This window comes from Chaetomium strumarium (genome assembly GCF_033439665.1).
Source record: "Chaetomium strumarium strain CBS 333.67 chromosome Unknown B0T15scaffold_2, whole genome shotgun sequence".
In the NCBI taxonomy this organism is placed as follows: Eukaryota; Fungi; Ascomycota; class Sordariomycetes; order Sordariales; family Chaetomiaceae; genus Chaetomium; species Chaetomium strumarium.
Genome location: NW_026944430.1, coordinates 4,189,767 through 4,213,702, shown reverse-complemented (window position 1 = coordinate 4,213,702; position 23,936 = coordinate 4,189,767). Strand labels below are relative to the sequence as shown.

The following is a 23,936-nucleotide window of genomic DNA, read 5'->3' as shown; positions in this document are numbered from 1 at the left end:
ATGCTACTCCAGCATCGCCCATGAAGGCTAAGGCTGTAGGGTGAGGTACGGCTCCACTGGTATGGATGGAGAGGAAGCAGGGGGGACGCCATGCCCTCGAGATCGGAGAGCTCCCACCCTCTCAACGGGTATGGGCTTGGCATAGCATGCGTCCCAGAACCGCGCATACATGGATCACGATGGCTGAGGAGAGGCGGCCGCAGGGGGTTCGTTGACGAGAGGGTACGTACCTCAAACCCGCATAAGTCCGCAGACAGGACGTATGTAACCTGAACGATACATCCCTCTACCGCACATCCGCTCCGACATCCGCCTCTTGCCGGGCAGGTTTGCGTCCACGAGATCTACACTAGGTTTAGTGAGAATAGAACAGAGCGCCCGTCGCTTTGGGGGGTTTCCTGGTACACACCCCCACCCCCCCGGTGCGGTCTATTCTCGGGACTCCGGTATTGGCTGCTCTGTGCCGATAATACTCTGGCCCGAGTCAATGTCTTCCCTAGGCCGACAGGACGCCGGATTCAATCCGAGCTCGCTTGTTGAAATGCCCGGTTTCGACGCGCTGTCTAACACGAAAAGATACTCAAACCCTCACGATCCTTCCGGACAGTGACGTCAGGTTTAAAGTTGAACCGCAGCCATGTTGATGAGTAAACAGAAAAGATTATGGAAGAGCAAGCAATTAGACATCAAAGGAGTGGCCCAGAAGGCGATTAGCCACGCGGCTGAACGGCGCAGCCGAAGCCTTACTGGGCGTTATTTAGACCCGGAATGTGCCAAAACGTCCCAGCTTGAAGGGACTTCGGCTGAGAAATGTTTTCACTGTTGGCGGGAGATTCAATAGGGAGCCGGGGGTCTGGATTTCTCCAAGCTGACAAAACACCCCCAGCCGGGGCAGGAAGGGAGGGGTGTACCTATACATATCGAGGGTCTTATACGAACGGTCCAGTCGTTTTCGTGCCCTGACATCTCGGCTGCCCAGGTCATTTTAACATAGGTGGTGCTCTGCGGATCAATTCAACCTGGAGATGGCTGTGCAAGACCATAACCTGGGAGAGTCAACAACTCGCTGTGCCATCCCAAGCCGAGCAAACCGAGTCAGTCGATTGGCAGGTTGTACGGTGCAATTCGCAAAAAAATTCTCAAGTGGGCAAATTGTTTTTCAATACTACTAGCACCAGAAGATACATGTCTTGGCGCAAGATTCAACTGCCACTTGGGCAGCGGCCGGTCCTGGCGCCAAGAAGGTGGAACCCCGCGTCTGCATCGGCAGACCCGACCGGGGTTAGATTTGGCGACGTCGGAGCATCGTTCGGCGAGGTAGTAGTGTAGGTAGTATAGGAAAAACTCGAAGCTGCATCTCCTCACGTTGTAAATGCATAGCGGTCAGCTGTCGGACCAAGCGATGATGCATGTGGCTACATCGTGCGCATTTCGGCAAGCACGATCCGCTGTGCTGTGATGTTGTCTATAATAAGTCGCCGAAGTTGTCTCGTTCGTTCTCGGGAAGGTGGGGCAAAGGCTTGACCGGGAGGGTGCCCCCGCATTCGACAAGACGCCATCTCAAGGCATCTGAATAAACGACCTTCTCATTCGCCAACATCCTCGTGGTTCTCGTTCTTGGTTCTGCCGCCGCCCGTCCGTGGCATGCAAGACATATACTACCAGATGTGGATAAGGGCGAATACAGATACAGACGTCGAAGCCGCAACCGCCAGGGATGGCTTCGACATAGGTACTTGTCCAGCGCCGGCTTAACACCCGCGATTGAAACTTGTGCTTCAAACCTTGATGAGCTCGATTAGCGAGTGGCTGTGGCGTGTGCCATGTGGAAGTCCAACTCAACGGTAACACAACGTTTATCCGAGTGGGCATGTAGTACCTAGAGAAGTTCCATTGTGACGACTGCAGAGCGCGGGGGTTCAACGGCAGGGCTCCAGATGCCAACGAACGAACATGGTGGGCCCGTCCCAAGATTCCAAAGTGCCTCTGTAAGTGCTGACCTAGCCATCGGCCTCCACAGCAGCTAGCCTATATACCAAGGAAAGTAAGAGAATGCTGATGCCTGGCAGCCGCTTCTCATCTCACCATCAGATAATTTGGTACATCAGTCCATCGAGGTGTGGAATGCACTGATTGGATGTCCGGATGCAGTTTCGGCAGGTCCACAGGTGTCTTGCACACAGAACCGGGGCTCCCCGCCGCGGGCCCCACATATCCCCGTATACCGGACGTGTTGCGGGACCCTTATCCAGGAACAAAATTACTTGCCTACCTGACCGAGAGCTGACCTTACCATATCCAACACTAAGGGTCAGCTCTATGACAACAAATGACGAGAGTGTTTGGGAATCGTGATAGACACTACGGCTCAATGACGCGCATTGACCAATGCTGGAGCTAGTAAAGGCCATGCCGGAAGGTCTCTAGGCTCTGGACCTTGAACTCCAGATCCCCGCCTGATACGGACGCTGCGCCGTAACCCTAGACACAAGCTCATTGTTTCTTCTGCTCGACTCTGGCACTAGGGCTTCTTACAAACCGCTATGTAAAAAAACCCAGGAAACGAATGTGAAGTCCACAGAAGAGGTCAGGAGCTGGCTCAGCGCCTCCCTATTGGGCAGGTAGCAGCAGTACAAGTCCCTATTCAAGCCTTTCACGGTAGATATGCGCGGTACCTTAGGCAACCGCATTCCAACCTACCTCGACCTGCACGGGTCTATGTACGCCAAGTAAGCATGTGATTGGGGAATGAACTCTGTGACACATGTGCCGGCCGGACACAAGAGTCTGATGGATAGAATAAGCTTAAGCAAGACGGACCTTATGGTGACTGCCTGATACCCGCGATACACGCCATGAAGGATATCAAGTACTCTTGGCAAGATGGCTCAAGATCCATACTCCACCGGGCTTCGATCCGGACGAAGGAAGCGGGCAGACGGGCCGCGTCAAATCCCAGCAACGTCACATCCTTCCTTATTACAGTAGACCTCGACAAGGGAGCCAATGCCGAGTTCAAGAACCGAAAATACGAAGTTCCGGTGTCCTAGGACTAAGTCTTTCGGAGTGATCTCCGGTCATGGAACGAGCCTGTCAAGGTATCATGGACTCATAGACTCACAGTAAGGCCCAATCAGGTAAATTATGCACCCGAGATCCTATCGGCCGGAGCTGAGAACAAATCAACCCGCAAGCGGGGAGAGTGACAATGCAAGTTCTCCGACACACCGGGGCAATCATCGTTAAAACACACTTGATACCATCCGCTTTCCTGATTGTATGGTGCCCTCTTCTTGCCTAGGTACTACTAATCTGTACCAGACTAGTGCCAAGCCCACACAATTAAGCTTAAACCTGCTGCCAAGACGCGACCATTTGATAGTCTCCAGCCAATCAGGGGCTCTGATGGTTTCCGATGCGGAAACCGGGGTCCAAGCTCTCCAAACTGGAGCTTCCATCATGATGATCATCCGAGTCTTCCCAACACGCAACAGAATTCATCCGTTGCTGGGAAGGGACTGCTTTACAATCTACTGTAACGCCAGATGCTCAAATCCAGTTCCCTCCGCTATCGTTGGCACATGCGCAGATAGATGCACCGAGAGCAACGGGAATTGCAACCCCCACTAACTAAATCCGCTTTAAGCCCGACGGTTACACAACAGCTCGCCCGACTTACGACCGAAGACCCTACGCTAGCGGGGGATCTAACTTTAAGCGAGCGGGCTTTCCAAGTCGGAGGAGGGGCCTCGATTGGAAGTTCCAGTTGCAGCTCGGGCGCCATCAAACAACTTGAACTTCTAGTGTATGTATGTACATACACTAAATGCAAGTGAATAGTTCGGAATTCAGGTCCGGGTCACATTGGACATCTCCAGCACACGAAACTTTATAATGTTCCTGTGTAGATAGGTCGATCTCTACACAAAAATAGCAATGGACCATAGGAGGCACAGAGACTATGCAGATCCCACTAGCTCGAGCCATAGTGGTAAAGCACATCTCCAGTCCCCAACACAACAGAACACAACCCCTCACATCACATTACAACACCGACACAACAAATATAGTCCAGCTGCAGCTAAAAAGGAAGCAGCCGCAGCCAGGCACCAGGATTTCTCAAGATGCATGGTGCGGTTGGGCTTCGAGAATGGGAAGGGAAACGGTGAGGCTAACGCATCCCTGCGCTGATCTTTTCGAAATGGCTTCTCACGGATCATGATATGTAGGGTACTACGGTACGACAGTACTTTCATTGGAAGAAGTGAGGTGTGTCCGGAAGACATGCAAATTGAAATGCATCGTGAAGGTGACATCCGACCATCACATGATTGGTGGCTGTCTCATTTACTACATGGTAGGTACGGTATGTACAACAGAATTTCCGCGGAGTTTGCAAAATGGTAATGTGTCTCGAAGGTCTCGTCACTGAGTGCAGTGTGGTAGGAGAGTTGAGGTGTGTGTGAGGGCGGGTAGGCGACGGTGCCAACACCCTCCCGGTCAGCTTAACACGTGCGTCGACAGGGATTTTGCCAAAAGGCACGAATGAGAAAGCAGCGGTGTGGCTAACAATTTTTCTGGCTGGCCCCCTCCCTTCTCTCGACCCTGGGCTTCCCCAATCTGAGACTACCCCCCTTCTTCCCAAGTTTGGCCGGGCGGCCAACCGCGCTCTCGCCTGTCGGGTCTCGGCCTTCGCTGGGATTTTGCTCGGGAAATGCATGGTCTGACCATGTCGTCATTCGTTCCCAGGCCGCGACGATGCATCCATCCCAAGATGCCGTAGCCGTGCCTCGGGGTTGCGTCCGTCGGGAATCGCTTCGCATGGCCCTTTTCGGCATTGCGAAGCTTATGCCATGTTTCCCTTTCCAGGCTGGGGACGGTTTGTCACCCACCTTCGCGGATTGGCGGAAGCCGTCCTGGAAGTTTGTGTGAGCGGGTGAACCGCGTCGGCGAAGCCGCTCGACGCAGTCAGAAACAGCGTGGTTGCGGCGTCTTGGTCTGCAACTTTGGGGTTGGTCCAAGGCAGTCGCTTTTCGCTGGTTTCGGCATCACCGCCATCGGAGGATGAATGGCACGGCGGATTCATTGACAACAGGGAGTTGTCGACGTCATGCCCTTGGAAGGCTCTGAAGCCTGGCGTCGGCCTCGGCGGCATAATCCTCGAGGCCGAACTTCTTGCTCAGAGCGATTGCCTGCTCATATTTCTCGCGCGCCTCACTCGTCTTGCCCAACAATGCCAGCACGGAACCGAGGTTGGACAGCGAGACAGCGCAAGCTTGATCGCATTCCGGTGTCCGCTTGTCATCCTGCGGGCCGGAGGCGTGCTGGATGGCGTTCTGCGCCCACCGCTGAGCAGCAGCGAGGTAGGACGCCCGTTGTTCCGCTGGCGAAACCCAGCTCTTGGATTCCTCCATCATGGAATGGACGGGGGCATCGCCAGGCGCAATGAGCGGATGCTCCGCAAAGCTGGTTGAAATGTTGTTCACTATTCACGTTAGCCCAAGGCTGGTTGAGGAGGGCTACATCCCAGGTAACGCGAGACTTACTCAGGATCGCCATATGGCACGGGTCGCCGCATAACCTGAGGGCCTGGAAAAATAGTGGAAGGGCCAAGTGATGCTGGCTCTTCTCCTGGTAGCTTTGTGCTAGTGCTGTAGAGTAAAGTCAATCTCACGGACCTGAGGCACGGACAAGCAAGGAGAACACAAGTTACTCACCCTCCAAACTGCCACCGATCTCTTCGGGGCTCATCCAAGCCCCTTCTCCTTCCTTCAAGCCTTCTTTGGCGCGTCTCTGCATCTCCCGCAGGGTAGTCTCAACCGCCCACACCAGCCGCTCATGTGCCAGCTCTCGTTCGAGGACATGCTCGTCCGAGTAGAGACTTGCGAGCTTGACGCTGATGCTGATGGCCTTGGCCAGAATCCTGGTTCTCTTAGCCCACCAGCTCTCGAGTGGCTGCCCGGGGACGACAGGCTCTCCCTCCTTAGGTGGCGGTGGCTCAAGCTTGGGCAGAGTCCCCTCCCGAGCACTCTTCTCCATAACCTGGACCCAGCGCTTGCAGTCTCCTAGCAGATTCTCTAGCACGGTGATGGCGTTCTCATAGCTCTCGATCTTCTCAAGCCATGCAGCCACCTGAATCTTGATGCCCATGACGTCGTCCGAGAAGTGGTCCAATCCTTCCTGGTCGCAGAGCTCGAGGGCTTGCTTGTAGTATTTCAGCGCGCGCTGTGGGTCCGGGTCGTGGTTGCTGAAGTAGAGTGCTTTCCGCAGGGCTTGTGCCACCGGTTCCGGGTATCGTGTGAACTGCCGGCTGTAGAAGTAGGTGTAGTACACGAGGATGCAGTATCCGAGAATCACAACGGCGCCAACCACTCTGTGTGCGACAAGATCATCAGCCTTGGGGTGCCCCGGGGTAGGCTGTCGGGCCTGGCCGGGCCGGAGACACGTACGCCACGATCGCGAAGAAAGCCTCCCCTGGGTTCCTTCGCATGACCTCTCTAAAACTGGTGTTCCGGATCACGTACCAAGCGCGGCGTGTGTCGGCTCTGATGGCTTGCCACAGCATGCGCCTGAGTGATGGAGACGGCTTGGGTGTCTGGCCTGTCTGGTTGGATGGCCCCTCTGCATTCTGGTTCGGAGGCGATGTAGAATTCCGACGACATTGGCCGTCGGCAAGGACCATGCCGAGCGTCAATGGCTTGAACCGGCATCGACTGGGTTCAGATCGCAGGACGAGTGGTGGTTGCGATATTGGGAATCGTCGGGGTCGTAGGCCGGCAACCCTTGGGACGGGCATTGTGAATTGCCGCAACTAGCGTCCTGATTCCGTGTATAGTTATCACCAATGCTGTGACCCCGAGTGATGGGAAGAGCTGTGCTGGAAGCTCTGGACTGGGAGTTCTCTGTGCGTAGAGAAAAGTCCAATTGCGGAAATAGTTCAAGTTGTAGCTCAAGCTTTCGATTGCTTAGCGATAGCACTTGATGCCTCAGGCAAGCACCCCAAAGGGGCAATTGCACGTCATTGCCGCCCCGGACCCAGCGCTCAGACGTTCAGTGCATCCCTGTCGACCCCTCCATTCCCGAGGTTCACGATGACCCCACCACTTCGCAGGGTCCAGAAAGCATCTCAAGTGAGATTTGGCATGATTATCGGCTGCAAGTCGTTTTAGCGTGATAACATACAATTAGTATTGACAGAACTTCAGTCAAGTCGAGGTGAGATTGCTGATGGGCTCATTTCCCACTTCTCCCGGGCACCAAAACAGAGATAAACTGACTTAGACGAGACCAGAGCCCCAGACAGCCCCTCTACTTCTAGGTTAAGGTAGACTGCAACCATAATGGCTGGGAAATTCGAGCCGAAGGTTCCTGTCCATTTGGATTCCCCAAAGGACGACCCGATCTCTGTTGAGGACTTAGCCAAAGCGAACGGTATGGACTGTCTTCTAGCTACCTACCTATTCAGGGTCTAAGCCTCGGACGAGCCCTCGGCCGTCCTCCCGCTGTCCCCAACAGACCGTAACTGATAATGAGCTTTGCAGGAAAGGACGGCGGGAAGTGCTACGTCGCCATCAAGGTAATATATACCCTTCTGACCATCAACAACGCTTAACCCTCCCCCTCACCCTCCCGGGGCAATCTGTTGACCTTCCGGTCGGTCACCAGGGCATCGTATACGATGTAACAGGCAACAAAGCCTACCAGCCGGGCGGCGCATACCACGGTACGTCAACACTTCCATTCATATACCGGACACACACCCCCCTCGCCCATCAAACCCCCCTTCAGAAAGAGCACTCCCAATATTAAATACACATTTCTGTAAGTATTCGCCGGGAAGGATGCCTCGCGCGCCCTCGGCAAGACGTCGACCAAGCCCGAGGACGTGAGCGCCGAGTGGCAGGACCTGCCCGACAAGGAGAAGTCGACGCTGAACGACTGGGTCACCTTCTTCTCGAAGCGGTATAACGTTGTGGGGAGGGTAGAGGGCGCTACGAACTTTGAGTGAGTAAAGGGGGTTCAATCAGGATATGAGTGTTGGGGTGGGGGAGGGGGGTGGTTGTGTTTACGGCAGAGGGCAATGTGCGTCGACATTTTGAGGAGTATCCGTCCGGAAACGAAGGGGATTCTAAGCCGTGATGGATACTTCCTCTTCCATTTTGGAAAAAAGATCTTCTTGTCATTTGACTCTTGCTGCATGCCAGCGGCTATGATGTGGGTGAATGTTCAGAGGCAGTTGACTCGTTGTTGGGGGCTTGGGTGGACACCCCTGAGTTGCTTGAGAGTTGTAGAGAGGCCTGTGATGCTTGAGGTAACATATGCCGCCATGTACTGTCACAAGGAAGAGTACCTACCGGGTGTCTACCCAGCCATCAATGCCGGCAGTTGCCACCCCTCCCCGTTACGTGCTCCGTGACACGGTAACACGGTCCTTCTCAACTCTGTCTCTCACCGACTGCCAGGTCCCGGGGCGATCCCATATCATGGTCACTAGCACTTTCGTTTCAGGATGTTGCCACCTGAAAAGACAACATCCCATCCATATCCGGCATTGGATTGAACACGGAAACCGTCGTCTGATATCACGATATGTTTTCCCTACTAGCGAAGTCCTCGCTGCGCGCCCCAGCTGCTGTTGTTAAGTGCCGCTCCCGTGCAGGAAGGAACATGGAGACCTCTCCTGAGGAGAACGATCCTGATCTTAGTTCGCTTGTCGTCATGCACGTACCCACGAACCGTACCCGGCATGTCGCCGGGTCTGTGGCACACGACACATGGCATCCTCGGGGCAGATAATCTCCCGGCTATGGGCGAGACAGGCTTGACATTCATGTTCGAAGGAACAACAGAAAATCTTCTAGGGGATGGATAAGGAAGGGAAGTCGGATCGGGTGTAAACACTGTTTGTAAAGACGAATCTTTAGCGCAGATGCCTACTAAGGAACATGGTGGAAGCATGTCGAAGAGAGACTAGTGGCTACCTAGACAGCATTATTGACGTCGAGCGGTATTTTAGGTTCAGCGAACGCGGGCAGGATCCTCCGCAGCAACCCAGTATTGTATTAAAGTATCCTAAAGCTACTTCCCCCCTATTCCCGCGTCAAGCCTGTGACGAAGACCTCAATCGGATTATCACCTGACCCTCGCTTCCCAAAGCAACGCCGGTTTTGTTGATGTTATGTCTGCGTATGTCCGGATGGGCCACTCTACGGCCTCACTGAAGGGCGGCACTACCTGCTAAGGATATTAGTTCTGGATGCTCAGCGTTGATGGAAGAGAAGTGCCTGCTGTCAAGGCTGCTATGGGCGTTACTGGCCTTGGTCCTGGCCCTGGACGTAGTAGTTGACCTGATCTTGACCCTCGGGCGGGACGAAGTTGAACTGAGGCGGACCGTGGGGATAGCAATCCCGCCAAACCGCCGCCGCTTGCGCCTCGTTCAGACCCAGCTCTTGGCAAAAGCGCTGCCATTCCTGGTCGAACTGCTCCGGAGTCTGAATCAGGCCGCCTTGTTCCTGCACATAGCGCTGCCACGTGTTGGTCGCCCTGGCCTGGCAGTGGCCCTGCGAGACAGCCTCCGTCACCGCGGCCGCCTGCTCTTCGTTCAGACTCGCAGCTTGAACGAAGGCCTGCCAAGCGGCGTTCAGCGCTGCCGGATCGGCGAGCACGCTCTGCCCCGGCCCGGCGAGGAACTCGTGCCATTCCCACGCCCGCCGCCGCGCCTCGGTGCACTTCTCGCATGGCCGGTTCTGAGGCCAGATGGCCATAAGCCGCCGCACAAATGTGCAGCGGCCGCGCGGGTGGTTCCGGGCCCGGTGGCAGTTGGCCTTTTTGCGTAACTCGGAGTGCGCGTCGGTACAGTTGAAGATGAATTCCTCCCACTCGCACATGGCTGGACGAGAAACGGTGCGTGATGTGCGTCTGTCTGTCTGCGGTTTCGTCTCTCGGGGTCGGGGACCGTCGCTGGAAGCAGCCTGGATGCCGGACCGATGGCGTTGGCTGGCCGAGCGTTGACGTGGGCGGCGGTTTTGGGAGGCTTCGGGGACGATGAAGGCCGAGAGAGATCTGATGAGGCTCAAAAGTTGGATGGCTTGAGTGGGAGAGGGATCCAGCCCGTACCACCGATGGCTGCATAGGAGATCCTTATATAGTATGCTTAGAGGCAACAGTTGGTCGATATCAACGCCATGACCCATCTTCGTCTAGACCACCAGCGGTGCTTTGTTTTCCATTCAGGTCTGGGCATCACACCCTACCGTCGACACTTGCATGCCGGCACCGAAGGCGGCCGTGGGGAGATCAGGTGGGGACGAGCAGTGCTTCATGTGAGACGCTATACAAAGCAAAAGAACGGCCGCTGTGATAAACGGAGCATGACAGGCCGCTGCCAGCAGGTCAGGAGTGATAGATCATCCCTTGTACATAAGAGGACGAGTGCCTATTCGCAGCTAACTGGCATTGATGACGACCGCCAGCTGTCTTTGCAGTCCCGAGGGGGTCTTTTCCACGCTCGGCGCATCATTCTGCAGCTTGAGGCAAACAGCGCTGGAGATTCCAACTAGAAGCCGGCCGAGATTGGTTGTTCACAGGACCACTCGTGGACCGAGATACAGCAACGGATCTCCTGACGATCGAGTCAAAGCTCGTTGTTCGTTCTCAAAGCGGGACGCGTTACACAGCCAGCTGGCGAGCTGTGTAAGGTACATACATGTATCAAGCGGCACGCGGAGTCCACAAAGCAAAGCAAACCGGTGCCGATATCGATGTCATTGTGACCAGATGGGGTCAGCAGCCCGGGCCGAGAGCCATGTGTCCATTGGCTTCGGTCCGCTACAGGAGCCTTCAAGAAGAACTTCAAGAAGAAAGGAACCTAGAGAACCTAGCCGCGGAGATAACCAGCAGCCAGACCCTGGGCGGCTGAGGCTCTTGCGGGGTCCCGCGAAGATGTGAGGCGAGGATCCGATCTGAAGCTGCAAGCCAGTTAACTACACGTGTATCACCCGCGCCTGCGAAATTGTGGGAGCTGCCGTTGAGATGTGACCTGTTCTCCTGCGAGATAGGTGGTGGCTTGAGCAAACATGCTGTTCTTGATCAGCCCGCTGCATGGTGCCAGATCGAGATCCAATCCCAGGGGCCCGGTTGAAGCCACCGGGAACTGCAACAAGGGGGTTGTCCGCTTGACAAGCCGCGGCATGTCCTGCAGTCTCGAGATGATAACTAGGTATGCGCTTGCGTCGGGCCACTCCCGGAAACTGCGGGACCGGACCGGCCGCATGGTTCCGCGCAAAAGATGCATGCTCCAATTCTAGCAAGAAGCCACTGCAGCTCCGGGCATGACAGTAGGACGTGGCAACAGCTTTTCGCCGAGCCCATTCGAGAACACTAGCGTTGGTGCGACGATATCAATGTCCTGGGGGTGTTGTGCCTGGAACAGCAAGAAGGAGACAGATACGAAGAAAGGGAAGTAGAAAGCTATTGTCCGGAATGCAGACAGAGTCCTAGGTCGAAACCCGGCAACAATGTTCCCTACTATCCATGCGACGGATGAACATGGAACAGTAAGGTTGAACTAGAGTAGCAGCTCTTTCCGCCCTAATCAGATGGGTGCTTTGCTGTGTCTCCAGTTCCCGCGCTTGTACCCGAGAACACTGAATTGAGGCAATCTTGTGCAATGGCTGAGCGATGGTGCTGCAGGTAGCCGCTGCTACCTGTGTTGTGTGTTGCATCTGGCAAATTCGAACTGCAAGTTAGCAGAGCGCAATCGTGGACTCTTGACTCGAACGACCACTGGCTGGCTCGTGACAATGATGAGAGAGCGCTTTTCAGGTTATGGTCAGGGATGTGATTGGCTAGGTAGCTCTTAGTTGATGTAAACTACAAGAACGGTACAAACTCGTGAGTTCGGAAATACTAATAAGTGGGGTAGCACCGTACCATCTGCCAAATTCCAGTCCTTCCACTTCCCGTGCGACTAGGCCGGCGTGGCTGGCCTATCAGAACCTCTAAGATACCTTGCCGTCCCATGTAGCATTTGCCAATTTGACGAGTTCCTACCGTATAGTTGGTTTCGCTTAGGTAGGCAGAAGCGACTCGGAGGCTGCCCAACTCATGTCCCGCTCAGCTTACTAGTATTGTTGAGAGCGCGGGCAGCCATCCATTCATTTTCTCTGTTCCGTTCGCCGTCTACAGATCTCGAGCAATCCGATGTCTTGAGCTCGTTTCCTTGAGCGCACATCTTGTACGGTAAAGCGCAGAAGGTGAAGCTCATCAATTTATCAGTATCTCCTGTCGCGATCGCCTCCACTCCGCCCCGACTGTTCTCTCGGACCGCCGCAAGGCTCTAGTCGCTCCGAGTTGATCAACGACAGCTCCTGTAACCGCATCACCGGCCCTTCCATCCGCCGTCGCCGTCGATTCCGGCGATTCCGCGCATCATACATTGACCGTTATTCCTCCCGTGCTTCTGTCTGTGATTATCCGTCGTCCAGTAAAGTACGGCTTCCGTCATCCACTGCATGCCCTGCCTCCCTCCCTCCTCATCTTTGTTTGCTCAGCCCAGCCGCTTGGGCTGCAGTGCACACTGCCCAATTATCAAGTTCCCAGCTACTCTTTTCTTTAAATGCCTCCAGCATTGAGACAAGGACAACCTCGCTAATGGCGTCTTAGACGCTGTTCCCGACTCGACAACGAGTCTCCCCTGGCTGTTTGGGACTGCACGCATCATGGCGCAGCATTTTCAGTATTCCCAGCCAGGCGGGTTACCGGTATGATGCAACCCAGCTTCCATACCCTTTGGTCAACCGGTAGTCTGATGTCGCGAATCTTCTCAGTCCCTCAACTTGGATCTCCCGCCAGCATCCCCGGATGCGCTCTCCATGCCCGGCCTCGGAAGGCCGGCAGAAGCAGGCATGCCGCCCTTTGGCCAGTATCCGTCGCAGCCGACTCACGGTTCTGGCAACGGGGATGTTATGACTGCTGCGCGAACCTTCCCTGGGGGCTACAGCCACCAGGGGTTCATGCAGAATCAGGGATTGCAGCCGATGATGACTCAGTTCATGGACGACCGTGGCGCTCCGTGGAACCCGTTAAGGATGAACGCGGACTCGGTCTTTGGCGAGCCAGCACGAAGACAACCGGCCGGCATATCTTCGAGCCAGATGTTCTCAAACTTCGGCAACGCTCGGAGTGCCCCGCCTCCCTCCGAGGCGGATACCGTCAGTCAGAGCATTGGAGGGATCCTGTCCGACTCTGGGTACGGGAGCATGGCCAGGCAAAGCGTCGGAAATCCGTCAGTCTACGGGGGCGAGGTGGACCAGAACGCCGAGACGCAGAGCCTAATAGCTCAATTCCAGGAGTTGGCCCAAGAGACTGCTTCGCCACAGGAGAGCTCCCGGAAGCACCAGGGACGGGGCCAGAAGTCCTCTTTGGGGCGTGCCAGCAATCAGAGCTTGAAATGCCCTGATTGCGGTGCAGTGCTCAGGACGAACTCGGAACTCAGGTAAGCTACAGCCCCGCTTCCTCCTATTCCCGCACCAGCTAGCTGAGACAAAAGATGGCAAGGAAACACCTGGCCCGGCACAATAAACCTTTCAAATGCGACATTGACGGCTGCAGCAAGGCGACCGAGGGTTTCAGTACCAACAACGACCTGGAACGTCATAAGCGATGTGTCCATAAGCTTCGTCGAGGAGACGAGACCGTCTATCGCTGTAATGTGGGCTCTTGCCGAGACAAACCTAAGGACTGGCCCCGGCAAGACAATTTTATACAGCACCTCAGGAGGAAGCACGGCTTAACAAATGTCGACTTGGCTCAGTATACGTTCCTGTAAGTCAACTGATCCCAAGCCTCAACCTCCTCCCCCCCCCGCGGACTAACCCTTATATCCTCACCACTGCAGGATTACCGACACGCCAGACATTGCTACCCTCGGAACGGCTGAGGACACTGCTCCGGAAATTGGAGCGGTAGCGAGCCCAGATATGGACGCGCATTTTCCGTGGCTCGGGACGTCTGATAAAGATCACGTCAAACCTGCAAACCTCATGAAGAAAAGCCCGGCATATGGCCAGACGCACCACGGAGTGCATTTTCCGGGCCATCCTCACATGGAGGAACGCGGAGTTGCCGCGCTACGGGTCGATGCGCAGCAGCACGGGAGCCACAATCCTCCAGGGAGCGCTCTCAGCTACCATGATACGGGCCGGGTGCCCTCCGAGTTGGGCATACCGCATGCCTCTTCCCGAGGCGCAAGCATTCCGGCTACACTGTCACCAACTGGAGTCAACCAGCTGGCATATGTCCCCCCGGACTTCCTGGGCCGGTCGCGCATGGAAGTGGAGCCGTTCAGCACGCTGAACACCCCGGGACAACCTAGACATACTTCACAGTTGGAGACGGGCGAAGCTCGTGATGTCGTCCGGGAATATGCCCAGCCGGAACGGGAGGAGGCTGCGTCTGGTGTACCGGATGCGATGGATGTGGATGAACCCGTGCGAGATCCCGACTCCCCGGACGGCTTACATGACATGGACTCGGAGGATGATGCACTTCCAGGGAGCACGCTGTTAGATGCGCAAGCTAACCTTCTCCGTGACACCGGTGCTCAGTACTGTGGTGCGGACGAAGTCCAGACTAAGGCGTCCCCCGGCGAGATGCAGCTTGGCTCCGAGATATCTCGGCCAATCAATCTCGACGATGAGGCCGAGGTTAGCACCTATCTTGAGTCGCTGCGCCAGAGAGGCACGCTCGGCAAGATCCTGAAGAAGTTTGGGTACTCCACGCCAGAGGAGCCGGAATCCCAGGACAGAAAGCTGCCGGCCAGTGCTGCAACTCAGAAAGGCAGTGGCCGTAGAATTTACTGCCAAGAATGCAACAAAGGTTTTAATCGGCCCTGCGAGCTTAAGTATGGCATGCCAACCCCCGCCCAGCTACGCGGACACACAACTAACGATCGGGTTGTCTAGAAAACACCAGAAGCGGCACGAAAAGCCCTATGCGTGCACCTTCGCAAATTGCGACAAGAAATTCGGCAGCAAGAACGACTGGAAGCGGCACGAAAACAGCCAGCACTTCCAGCTGGAGATCTGGCGCTGTGCCGAGCAGGTGACAGACCCTGCCGGGGGCGAACAGCAAGAGCAGGAATGCGGCAAGGTCTGCCACCGCGCCGAGTCGCTCAAGGCCCACCTGGAACGGGACCACGGCATCCGCGACCAGGCGCTGCTCGATAGGAAACTAGCCGACTGTCGCATGGGGCGCAACTTCGAGTCGCGCTTCTGGTGCGGCTTCTGCCAGACGACGATCGAGCCGTCCGGCAAGGGCGGGCCGGCCCACAGCGAGCGCTTCGATCACATCGACGACCACTTCAACGGCCGGGGCATGCCCAAGGCCGACATCAAGGACTGGAAGTACGTCGACATCGACCCGCTCGATTCCCCGGCCTGCTCGCCCGGCGGACCGGAAACGGAAAGGTGGGGGGATGCTGGTGGTGGCGGTGGTGGTGGTGGCGGCGGCTCGACGACCAATCCTCGCAAGCGGCACAATACTGCCTCGGACGATGATGCGAGCGCGGGGCCCTCGAAGAAGTCTAAGCGGCTCCGGAGCAGCAGCAGTGGAAAGAGGGGAGATGTCTTCTGGATTTGCGTATGTTTGTTCCCTCCTCACAACCAATAACCAACGGGATACCCTCCCTCATTCGAATCAAGTTGCTAACTAACTCCATCCGCTACGACGCAGTGTGCCTGCGGATACTACTGGACGGCGGCCGTGAACAGCCAGTGCATGAACGAGTCCTGCAACCACGCGCACTGTGACGCCTGCGATTCGTTCGAGAACGAGAGCACCACCGAGAGGCAGATTGCTCTTCCGGATCAAGGATCCGCGGCGGTTGGGGCTGGTGTTGGGACGACTTGATAATGACTGCTTTAACTTGACGACAGGATAATGATATGATACCCTTGGGAATTTGGTTTTTTTTTTTTTTTTTTTTTTTTTAGAATACTGGTATACTGCGGTTGGAGAACCAGGCTCTGCTGCATGAGGAATGGCATTTCAATTTGGTGTTGTGTGCTCATTTTCGGCCTCTTGTCTACCAAGGGTCCTCATCGTGTATCTATGTTTTGTATGTACATATATGATGTACTAGTACAGCACATCCATCCGTACTAGTACCTACGTCCATCCGTGTCATTGCTTGGAGACTCTCATGATGCCATGTTTGACTCGTCTTCAAAGATGCGGAGGAAGGTCCATCTGTCGTCGATAGGACCCTCGGTATGAGTCCGTCGGAAGCACGGCGAGTACCAGATTACTGTGATACTTTGCATGCACATGTATTGTACTACATACCATCAGGCACCAACAGTATGTGTGGCTCGACCGAGGGTCAAAATCGACCGCACCAGCGAACTGAGTCTGAAATCTAGGTACCAGTGATTTACCTACAAACCTACAGACTACAGAGATGGTTCATACATACGATCAACATCCCGTTCTCCCAACAAGTACTACCTCTCGCATCCAGATACTATACCCAGTAAATGTATTTTCGATCGCCAAGGGTCGGCCAGGAAAGGTGTAAGCCGGTCAACCTTCAGCTCCCATGGACGGCAATATCCGACAACCTACATGACACTACCTTCCAAGATGTAATAACCCCTGCATGAGCGCTAACGTTGGGGTGGGTGCTGTATCTTTACCCTACCCTATGTACCTCAATGGTATGGATGGACTCGTCACCCACAGCTTGTTGACTTCCAGACCTGAACTGTTCCACGCATTCCCATTCCCCATCCATCGTCCAAGGTTCACTCACAGTCACACACCTCCCACACCTCTCAGAACCCGGAACGTCCGGAGTTGGGGAACAGGGGAACACCATCTATCTATCTCGTCTTTTCCCAGCTTTATACTACAACCACCTTTTGAATACCGTTGAGACGGGCCATGGAATTACTAGTAACCGGTCTGTCTGTCTGCCATGTGGGGCGGCAAACTTTCCAGGACAGACGGTTTTCGGGCGAGACATCCATTGTCTCTGATGGCTGAGACATTCATTATCTACTGTACATACTGCCCGGTGAGGGTAGGTATGTCCTCGTTTCATGGCAGGCTAGGACTAGGTAGTCGGGCCCGCCGTTGGTATTAGCGAACGGGGAACAAGAATACCCGTTATTCCGCCATGACTCGGACTTTTCTGTCATTCTTTTTTTTTTTGTGTTGAGGACGACGCGGGGGGTTTGGGGAGGGCGAGGCATTGGGCTGAGTTTGACGGGTTGATTAACCGAGTGGCGGCCGACTATTGTTCCGGATGTCAGGAAGTCCTGTCTGTCTCACTCAGACAGTAAGGTACCTAGTAGATGCCGGTAGGTACGGAGTAATGAACGGGAACTTGGATATGGTTTGTCTTGGTAATAAAGGCGCGAATTTTCCGAACCAAAGCCATCATCGGGTGAGGCGAGGATTTTCCAGTCCTGCTTTGCTATGTAGATGTGCCCCAAAAAGCGACGCCGTGTTACACCAACAACCTTAACTTGGTTGGGATGGGAATGCGTTAGCGTGGGCCACCTTGCCCGGCCTCATCACCACCTCATGCCATGGCACGGGAGACCAGGCGTGACCGGGTGAGAGGTGGCCAAGGGCTAGACCAAGGTGAACGAACCCCGGGGCTTCATACTGGCATGTTTCGACTTCTGCAATGCAAAGTTCTTTTGCTTGTGGGGGCTGCATAAAGCTCTTAGCTTCATGAGGGTCGGACAAAGGACGGAGTTAGTAGACACTGAAGAAATTAATGCCCAGTTGTTATTGTTGAGTCTCTGGGGAGTTGATCAGCATCCGATGTCACGATGGGCAAGGGCCACGGGGTGCCAAATCGGAGAGACCGTGAGTTGCAGCACCACAGTGCCTCGATGACCGGGACCCGGATTGTTGGGCTGGCCAGGGAATTTTACGCGCCTAGAACTTGGTTCCAGTAATGCAGGGGAACTTGACCGATAAAGATGACCAGAGAGCCGAACGTGTGTGTCGCGTCCCTTGCCGCCCGTCTGGTGACACAAAGCTTAGTTAGGTTTTCCGGGCGGAAGTTCAAGCGCTGGTGGCTTTTTCGGTTCCTGTCACCGTGCCTGAACATCCGGCGAACGCTGGCCAGAACGGCATGGATACCTGCCGAGAACTACATTCCTTCCCGTGTAATGCCGTGGATCTGGGAGCGGACAAGCTTCCCGTACGGTAATCTGCCGTCGTCCGATGCCCAGAATAGCCACGAAGCCACATCTGTTCACGGGTGCATCTGAGGACATTGAGAACGCTACTGACCAACCGCCCCTTGTCCCTTGCGCCGTAAGAAAGAAATGGGAGCGGCACAGCATGCAGCTCCCAAGTGGAGGAGGCGGCACAGTTGGAGCCAGAAGCGTGGCCGAGGGGCTGAGAATGCGGGTTCTCACGAATCATTTCCGCCAGACTGGCTGAAGTCACAAGACTTGAGGGAGATGGGCTTCTACAGGAGACTCAGAAATCTCATTTCGTCTTCTTTTCTTGTCGTCCTCAAGGGGAGGGGTGCGTCTGCTTCGGGCGGTGATCCGCATGGTCACCTCGCACGGAGGGGAGGAACTGGCACTCAGAAATGCCTGTGATGAGCTCGTGATCGAGCATCCAATTAGATCTGTCGGAGGTGTTGCCGTTGGTCCTCAGCACGCATTTTGTTCCTGACTTTCTTTGTTCGACTCTCTATGGCCGGGCAAAAAGACCCCACCTGGCCGCGGCTGCCGACATGAGTTCCAGGTTGGCCGAATCGACGCATGTGCTACCGATCCGTCATGTTAGATACATTGGCAGGGCGACGGAAGAATCGATCCAATGCAGCGCGGAATGCCTTGCCGGTGAGCCTATCAAGGCACACAGCATGCGACAGGGTGCGGTTGCAGATAGATACCCAGCAATCGACTGCGTAGTGTCGGGACGGAGAGACATGGAGAGTCGAGTCGATGATGCCGATATTGATGCCTCAACTCTCAACAGCTTGGTGCATTCCGGCCGCCGAGAGCGGGTTCCTGGCTGTGGGCCTCAAAAGGTGGTGGGTCCTGCTTGCAGAATCCCCTGCAAATCACAGTGTGGTGGGGTTGAACGTGGGGCATAATTGTTATTTCGTATCCACTCTCGATGAACTTGCCTGTATTTAGCCAATAACGCCAAGACAGGTGAACCTTCTTACGCCTTGTTACCGTTGTGTGTTGACAACACTCACTGGCACACCCAACGGTGGCATCCATGATTATCTCTGTTATTGCTTCTTTGAAGCGGCGAAACCGCCACTAACTGTGGAGAGGACTCGTCACCCCAGAGTCTGTGGCTGCCGGGATGTGATCGGAAAGCAACGCAAATGCACGGCATAGCAACCCAGGCCGGTGTCGATGAGCCGCACATCGTTGTACACCCCTCTAACGCTCCCTGATAGATCATTTTACAGAGGGCACTCGCGGTGTGTTGCGCCGGCCAAAGCGACCAGGATTCGACACGGTCAACTCTTCGGCCCCCCAAGGAGAGGGGGTGAGGGTGGCCTGTTGGTGTTCCACCGCTGTTCAGTCGTCCTTCCGGGTTACCAAGCAAGAGCCGCAGTCATCCATCACTCACATCTCATCATCCACCGCCTGTTTCGATTTCTGCGACCCGTTGGTCAAACACTGTGCGGCATCCCAACACACTATGGCGTACCACGGTCTATGGGCCGCGGACCACTGGATGCTGGCAATGTGCGCGCCGCCTTCGCGAATGGGAACAAGGGTACCCCCCATGACAGATCAGGAAATGGGAGGTGTCAGGGCACTGCGGTATTCATCTTGGGCTCCGAGCGTTTGTTGGCTTCCAGTCCCCGGCCGGAGTCGCACTCAAGCGGCGCAGTCAACTTGGGCGCTCAGCTCGAGGCCAAGTCATGCTTGGCAAAACATACCAGAAAGTAACCCGATGCCATACGCTAGCTTGCAGGAGAGATAAGTACCGGCTTGTACTTTGAGGCTCTGCTTTACAACGGAGTGAGACGGTAGACCCCTCCCTCCCAAGCTAGCGGACGGCAGAGGGATCCACGGCAAACCTGTCAGCTCTCCCGCCAGGAGACGTACATACCGTACGCGGCGTACAACATGTATGTGCATCTCGTCTGTATTTCATTCTCCATGGTGTGTATATCACTTGTCAAATGCCCAACTTTGTTACCTTCCCCAGACTGTGCCTTCCCGCATGCACCACCATGTGGCAGGCCTGCTTGTCTTCGGTCGAGTCGAAAGCACGGTGTAAGCCCCTGGACACGACGCCTTGAATGTTCAGACGGCTTATATAGTCGGCCACCGCCACAGCCTTGCTTCGCCTTTCCCACGCTCTGCCATCCCAAGGTGTTTGGTCTATCAATTCCATTTTCCACAGACCCAGCGGCGTGACCTTGGCCGACCGGAGAAACTTACAGGCCGCTTCAGTGAGCCTTGAAGCTATCAGAAGGCACAGACGGGCAGTTCGCCGTGAGGAGCGGGCCGAATAGACATCGTCACCAGCATGGCAGACCCTTTCATCGTTGGGAGTGCTGGTTTCTATGAGGAAGTTAGCTACGTCAGCCAGACCTACAGTGGTTTAGAGGAGGGCCCGAGTGACGCCAACATGACCTTCGTGGACGTGGACCCGAACCTTCACAACCCCTCAGCATTTGCTTACACCAACCCCTGGGAAGTTCCTGCCCGGCACGCGCTTGAACAGTTTGCCGTCAAAACGCACGCAAAAGCGGCATTCTCCAACCCCCACCGTACCGGGCAGACATCCAACCGCACACAGATTCCTTCCAGCACAGGCATTTCCCTGATGGCGCTACCGTTACAAGCCCGCTTCCCGAGCCCGGTCCCGGGTGCTGAGCTGCCGCCGATAGGCAGCGCGCTCAGTCCTCACGCAGACACCGAGTCATACCCCGACAACCTTCCGAGGACGCCCTCTGACACGGTGTTGCTGTCACCCTTCCAGGCACCGATGCCCCTGGATCCGTACTACGCCGTTCAATTTACCGGCATGGGCCCGTCCGGCTACGTTAACCCGTTCGACGTGAACCCCAACCTGCAGTCCGACTACAGTGAGAGCGACAGCGGCCACAAGGACTTCGACTTCTCCCGCTTGGGGGCCAGTCTCGACAGCCACGCCAGCCACAGCGACTCCGAGTCCGCTCACACCACGGCCGCTCCTAACTTCCTCCCCGAACGGATGGCCAGCCCCGAGCAAATACTGCCGGTGGCCGAGGACCAGATCAACAACGCATTTACTCAGTACCCTCTTCCACCGAGGGACGACGGGAGCACCGATTCTGACAACGGACGTCAAGTCCCGCTCAAGCGGCAGAACAACGACGATGCCGATGCCGATGCCGATGCCGATGCCGATGCCGATGCCGATGCCGATTATCAACCACATAAGAAACGGAAACCGGCCACTCGGGCGCTGAAACGGCGGGCGGCCAAAACGGATGCCCCCGCCTCCGCGCCCCCGTCTCGCCGTACCCCAAGAGGCAGGGCCGGCAACGTGGCCCCTCCCGCCTCCCGGGCCCTTCCGTCGCTGTCTTCCCACCTCAGCAAGACGACCCTGGCCTGCCCCGAGTGTAGCCAGTCCACCTTCCGCTCCCAGTCCGAACTGGACGCCCACGTTAAAAAGAGCCACCAACGCCATCCCTTTAACTGCGTCTTCGACTTCGCCGGCTGCACCAAGACGTTCCCCAACAAGAATGAATGGAAGCGCCACGTCGGCACCCAACACCTGCTCCTATACTACTGGAAGTGCATGGAGGGCGACTGCGCAAACGCACAGAGCAACAAACCATCCCCCTCCACTCACTACCACCACAGCAACAACCTCTTCAACCGCAAAGACCTCTTCACCCAGCACTACCGCCGCATGCACGCCGAACCTTCCATCCGCGACCACCTGCCCACCAGCGCTATCACCACCGCTACGACAGGCAAACGCAAACTGCCAGCTTCTTCTACTAGTACTAGTACTACTAGTTCAAAACCGGACCCGGAACAAGCCGCCCGCCTCCGGGAGTGGCAGGCCCGCCTGCAGAGACTGCAGAAGGAGTTCCGGCACGAGCGCTGCCCACAGCCGACGTTGATGCGCTGCCCCGTGCGCGGGTGCGAGAGGCGCGAGAGGCAGGACCAGGCGTTCCGCGGCGAGCACGCGTGGGACCAGCGCATGGAGCACGTCGCCAAGCACATGGAGCGGGCGGCGCAGGGGACGGAGGCGAAAGTGGTCTTTGGCGGGGAGGGCGATCCCACGCTCGTCGAGTGGGCTTGTCGGAGGGAGGTGGGCATCATTTCGAGGAGGAGGGGCCCGGTGGCTGCTGGTGGGGAGGAGGATGGGGAAAGGGAGGAGGAAGAAGAAGGGAAAACGGAGTGGGTGCTGAATGTCCTGTGGAAAAAGGGGCCGGGCGGGAGTGTGCCTGCTTTTGCGACTGGTGCTGGTGCGGAGGTGATGATGGCAGAAGATGGGCATGAGGAGGTCCGAGAGACGATTGAGGTTTCGCAGAGCATTGGGGATGACGATGGCGAAGAGGAGGAGGAAGATGCGGAGGGAGAGGAGGATGATTGAGACGACTTTTCGGTGATTTTCTTTCTTTGGTTTCGCCTGGCAAAACGACAATAACTGCCTGACTGCTGGGCTGGTTTCCGTGAACGGAGGTACGGGGTTCTGGGCTTCTCTACGATTCATGACAGTGATACCTTTCAGTTTCTTTTCTTGATACGTTGGCTCTTCTTTTCTTTCTTTTTCCTTGGAGTCTTGTATGACCACTACTTACTCAAGAACTTACAACTACCACGGAGGAGATGGTGGGAAGTTGATTGGAATGCAACGGCCGGCTTTGGATCGTAATGACCTGATAGAACATCTCTACTTCATCCATAGAAAAAGGCGGCCTTCTCTTGGGAATGAAATGACACCGTCCCAATCATCCCGACCTCTCAAGACTGCTGCTTTTCGCCCCCGTGACAACACATCGGTCGCGCGAGACGCAGTATTCGCCTTGCCAATCACTACTATAGAAACCCCCCCCCCCAACAAGGCAACCAGCGCCAGCAGGGTGCTACCTCACACATCATGCTTCTACACGTGTAAGTCAGAAGAATCTAGACCACTTTTCAAATCTGCATGTTATCAGACTTGTCAAAATCTCTGCCTCGTTGGGAAAAGATGCGGTGTGCCGGTGTGTTAGTGCACAGCATGACAGAGTGACTACCTACCTGCCTTACATACCTGCGGATAAGTTCCGTGATGGAACAAAGTCACACAGCTGGTTACACCGAGTGTGTTACACAGTGTGCTACATGGGGCACAAAATACAAACTTGACCACGGTACCGAGTGGAAATTTCATGGTCATCCAAGATTTGGGCTCCTCGTAGATTTTCCCGGTGCCCAAATCGAGTATGTCGGTAACGGGGTACGCTATGTATGTAGTATCTTTTCGGTAGTCAGGCCTGTGCGATGCGTGCCCGGAAGTTTCGATAGATCATGGGAGGTTCCTCTAGTAGTCCTTTTCCCAGACCGATCAATACCTAATAGCTAGGCCAGGTCACCAGAACCGGATTATTGCGCGAACACAATAGCTAATGGAATAGCGAAACCGAGTCGCAAATTCAATGCTACCCTCCTCCATGACCCTTCAGCTCGGTAGGGTAGGTATGCGGCTGATCCGCTCGGCTTCTCAGGGAAAGCAGAATCAAACTTACTGCGTACACAGTCAACATTGTAACCCCCACAAGAGACTCTATATGGTTGATCTAACTTTGTGAGTGGTGGAGGAGTGCAAACTGGACATCTGTCCGGTGCTGCAGGCGGGTTGGCGTGCCTGGATGCTGCGCAACACCGAAAGCCCCCCATCGCTTCTAGTTAAGAGAGGTCCAAACGGAACCCTTGATCTTTCCA

General features: G+C 55.5%; 6 protein-coding genes across 6 annotated transcripts; 4 read left to right on the top strand and 2 right to left on the bottom strand.

The window, feature by feature from the left end:
- Positions 1-4,914: 4,914 nt before the first annotated feature.
- On the bottom strand, positions 4,915-6,959 carry B0T15DRAFT_128093 (uncharacterized protein). Its single transcript, XM_062861717.1, has 4 exons — positions 6,450-6,959; positions 5,718-6,373; positions 5,547-5,651; positions 4,915-5,485 (listed from the first exon to the last, which is right to left on the bottom strand). The coding sequence occupies exons 1-4, from the start codon at positions 6,794-6,796 to the stop codon at positions 5,109-5,111; spliced, it is 1,485 nt and encodes a 494-aa protein (XP_062724839.1). The 5' UTR covers positions 6,797-6,959; the 3' UTR covers positions 4,915-5,108.
- A 111-nt stretch (positions 6,960-7,070) lies between these two features.
- B0T15DRAFT_573105 (cytochrome b5-like heme/steroid binding domain-containing protein) lies at positions 7,071-8,391 on the top strand. Its single transcript, XM_062870919.1, has 5 exons — positions 7,071-7,215; positions 7,292-7,431; positions 7,542-7,576; positions 7,666-7,723; positions 7,827-8,391. Exons 2-5 carry the CDS (start codon positions 7,341-7,343, stop codon positions 8,006-8,008), a joined length of 366 nt encoding a protein of 121 aa, XP_062724838.1. The 5' UTR covers positions 7,071-7,215; positions 7,292-7,340; the 3' UTR covers positions 8,009-8,391.
- Positions 8,392-9,308: 917 nt separating this feature from the next.
- On the bottom strand, positions 9,309-9,887 carry B0T15DRAFT_509450 (uncharacterized protein; the record flags this gene model as incomplete). The annotated part of the gene is made up of 1 exon (XM_062867785.1): positions 9,309-9,887. The coding sequence occupies one exon, from the start codon at positions 9,885-9,887 to the stop codon at positions 9,309-9,311; it is 579 nt and encodes a 192-aa protein (XP_062724837.1).
- A 2,498-nt stretch (positions 9,888-12,385) lies between these two features.
- Positions 12,386-13,739, top strand: B0T15DRAFT_127963 (uncharacterized protein). The gene is made up of 3 exons (XM_062861716.1): positions 12,386-12,489; positions 12,664-12,761; positions 12,828-13,739. The coding sequence occupies exons 2-3, from the start codon at positions 12,720-12,722 to the stop codon at positions 13,497-13,499; spliced, it is 714 nt and encodes a 237-aa protein (XP_062724836.1). The 5' UTR covers positions 12,386-12,489; positions 12,664-12,719; the 3' UTR covers positions 13,500-13,739.
- Positions 13,550-15,909, top strand: B0T15DRAFT_392374 (uncharacterized protein; the record flags this gene model as incomplete). Its single annotated transcript, XM_062864630.1, has 4 exons — positions 13,550-13,824; positions 13,898-14,902; positions 14,964-15,639; positions 15,733-15,909. The coding sequence occupies 4 exons, from the start codon at positions 13,550-13,552 to the stop codon at positions 15,907-15,909; spliced, it is 2,133 nt and encodes a 710-aa protein (XP_062724835.1).
- Positions 15,910-20,078: 4,169 nt separating this feature from the next.
- Positions 20,079-22,699, top strand: B0T15DRAFT_127902 (uncharacterized protein). Its single transcript, XM_062861715.1, has 2 exons — positions 20,079-20,131; positions 20,460-22,699. The coding sequence occupies exon 2, from the start codon at positions 20,536-20,538 to the stop codon at positions 22,600-22,602; it is 2,067 nt and encodes a 688-aa protein (XP_062724834.1). The 5' UTR covers positions 20,079-20,131; positions 20,460-20,535; the 3' UTR covers positions 22,603-22,699.
- Positions 22,700-23,936: the final 1,237 nt, after the last annotated feature.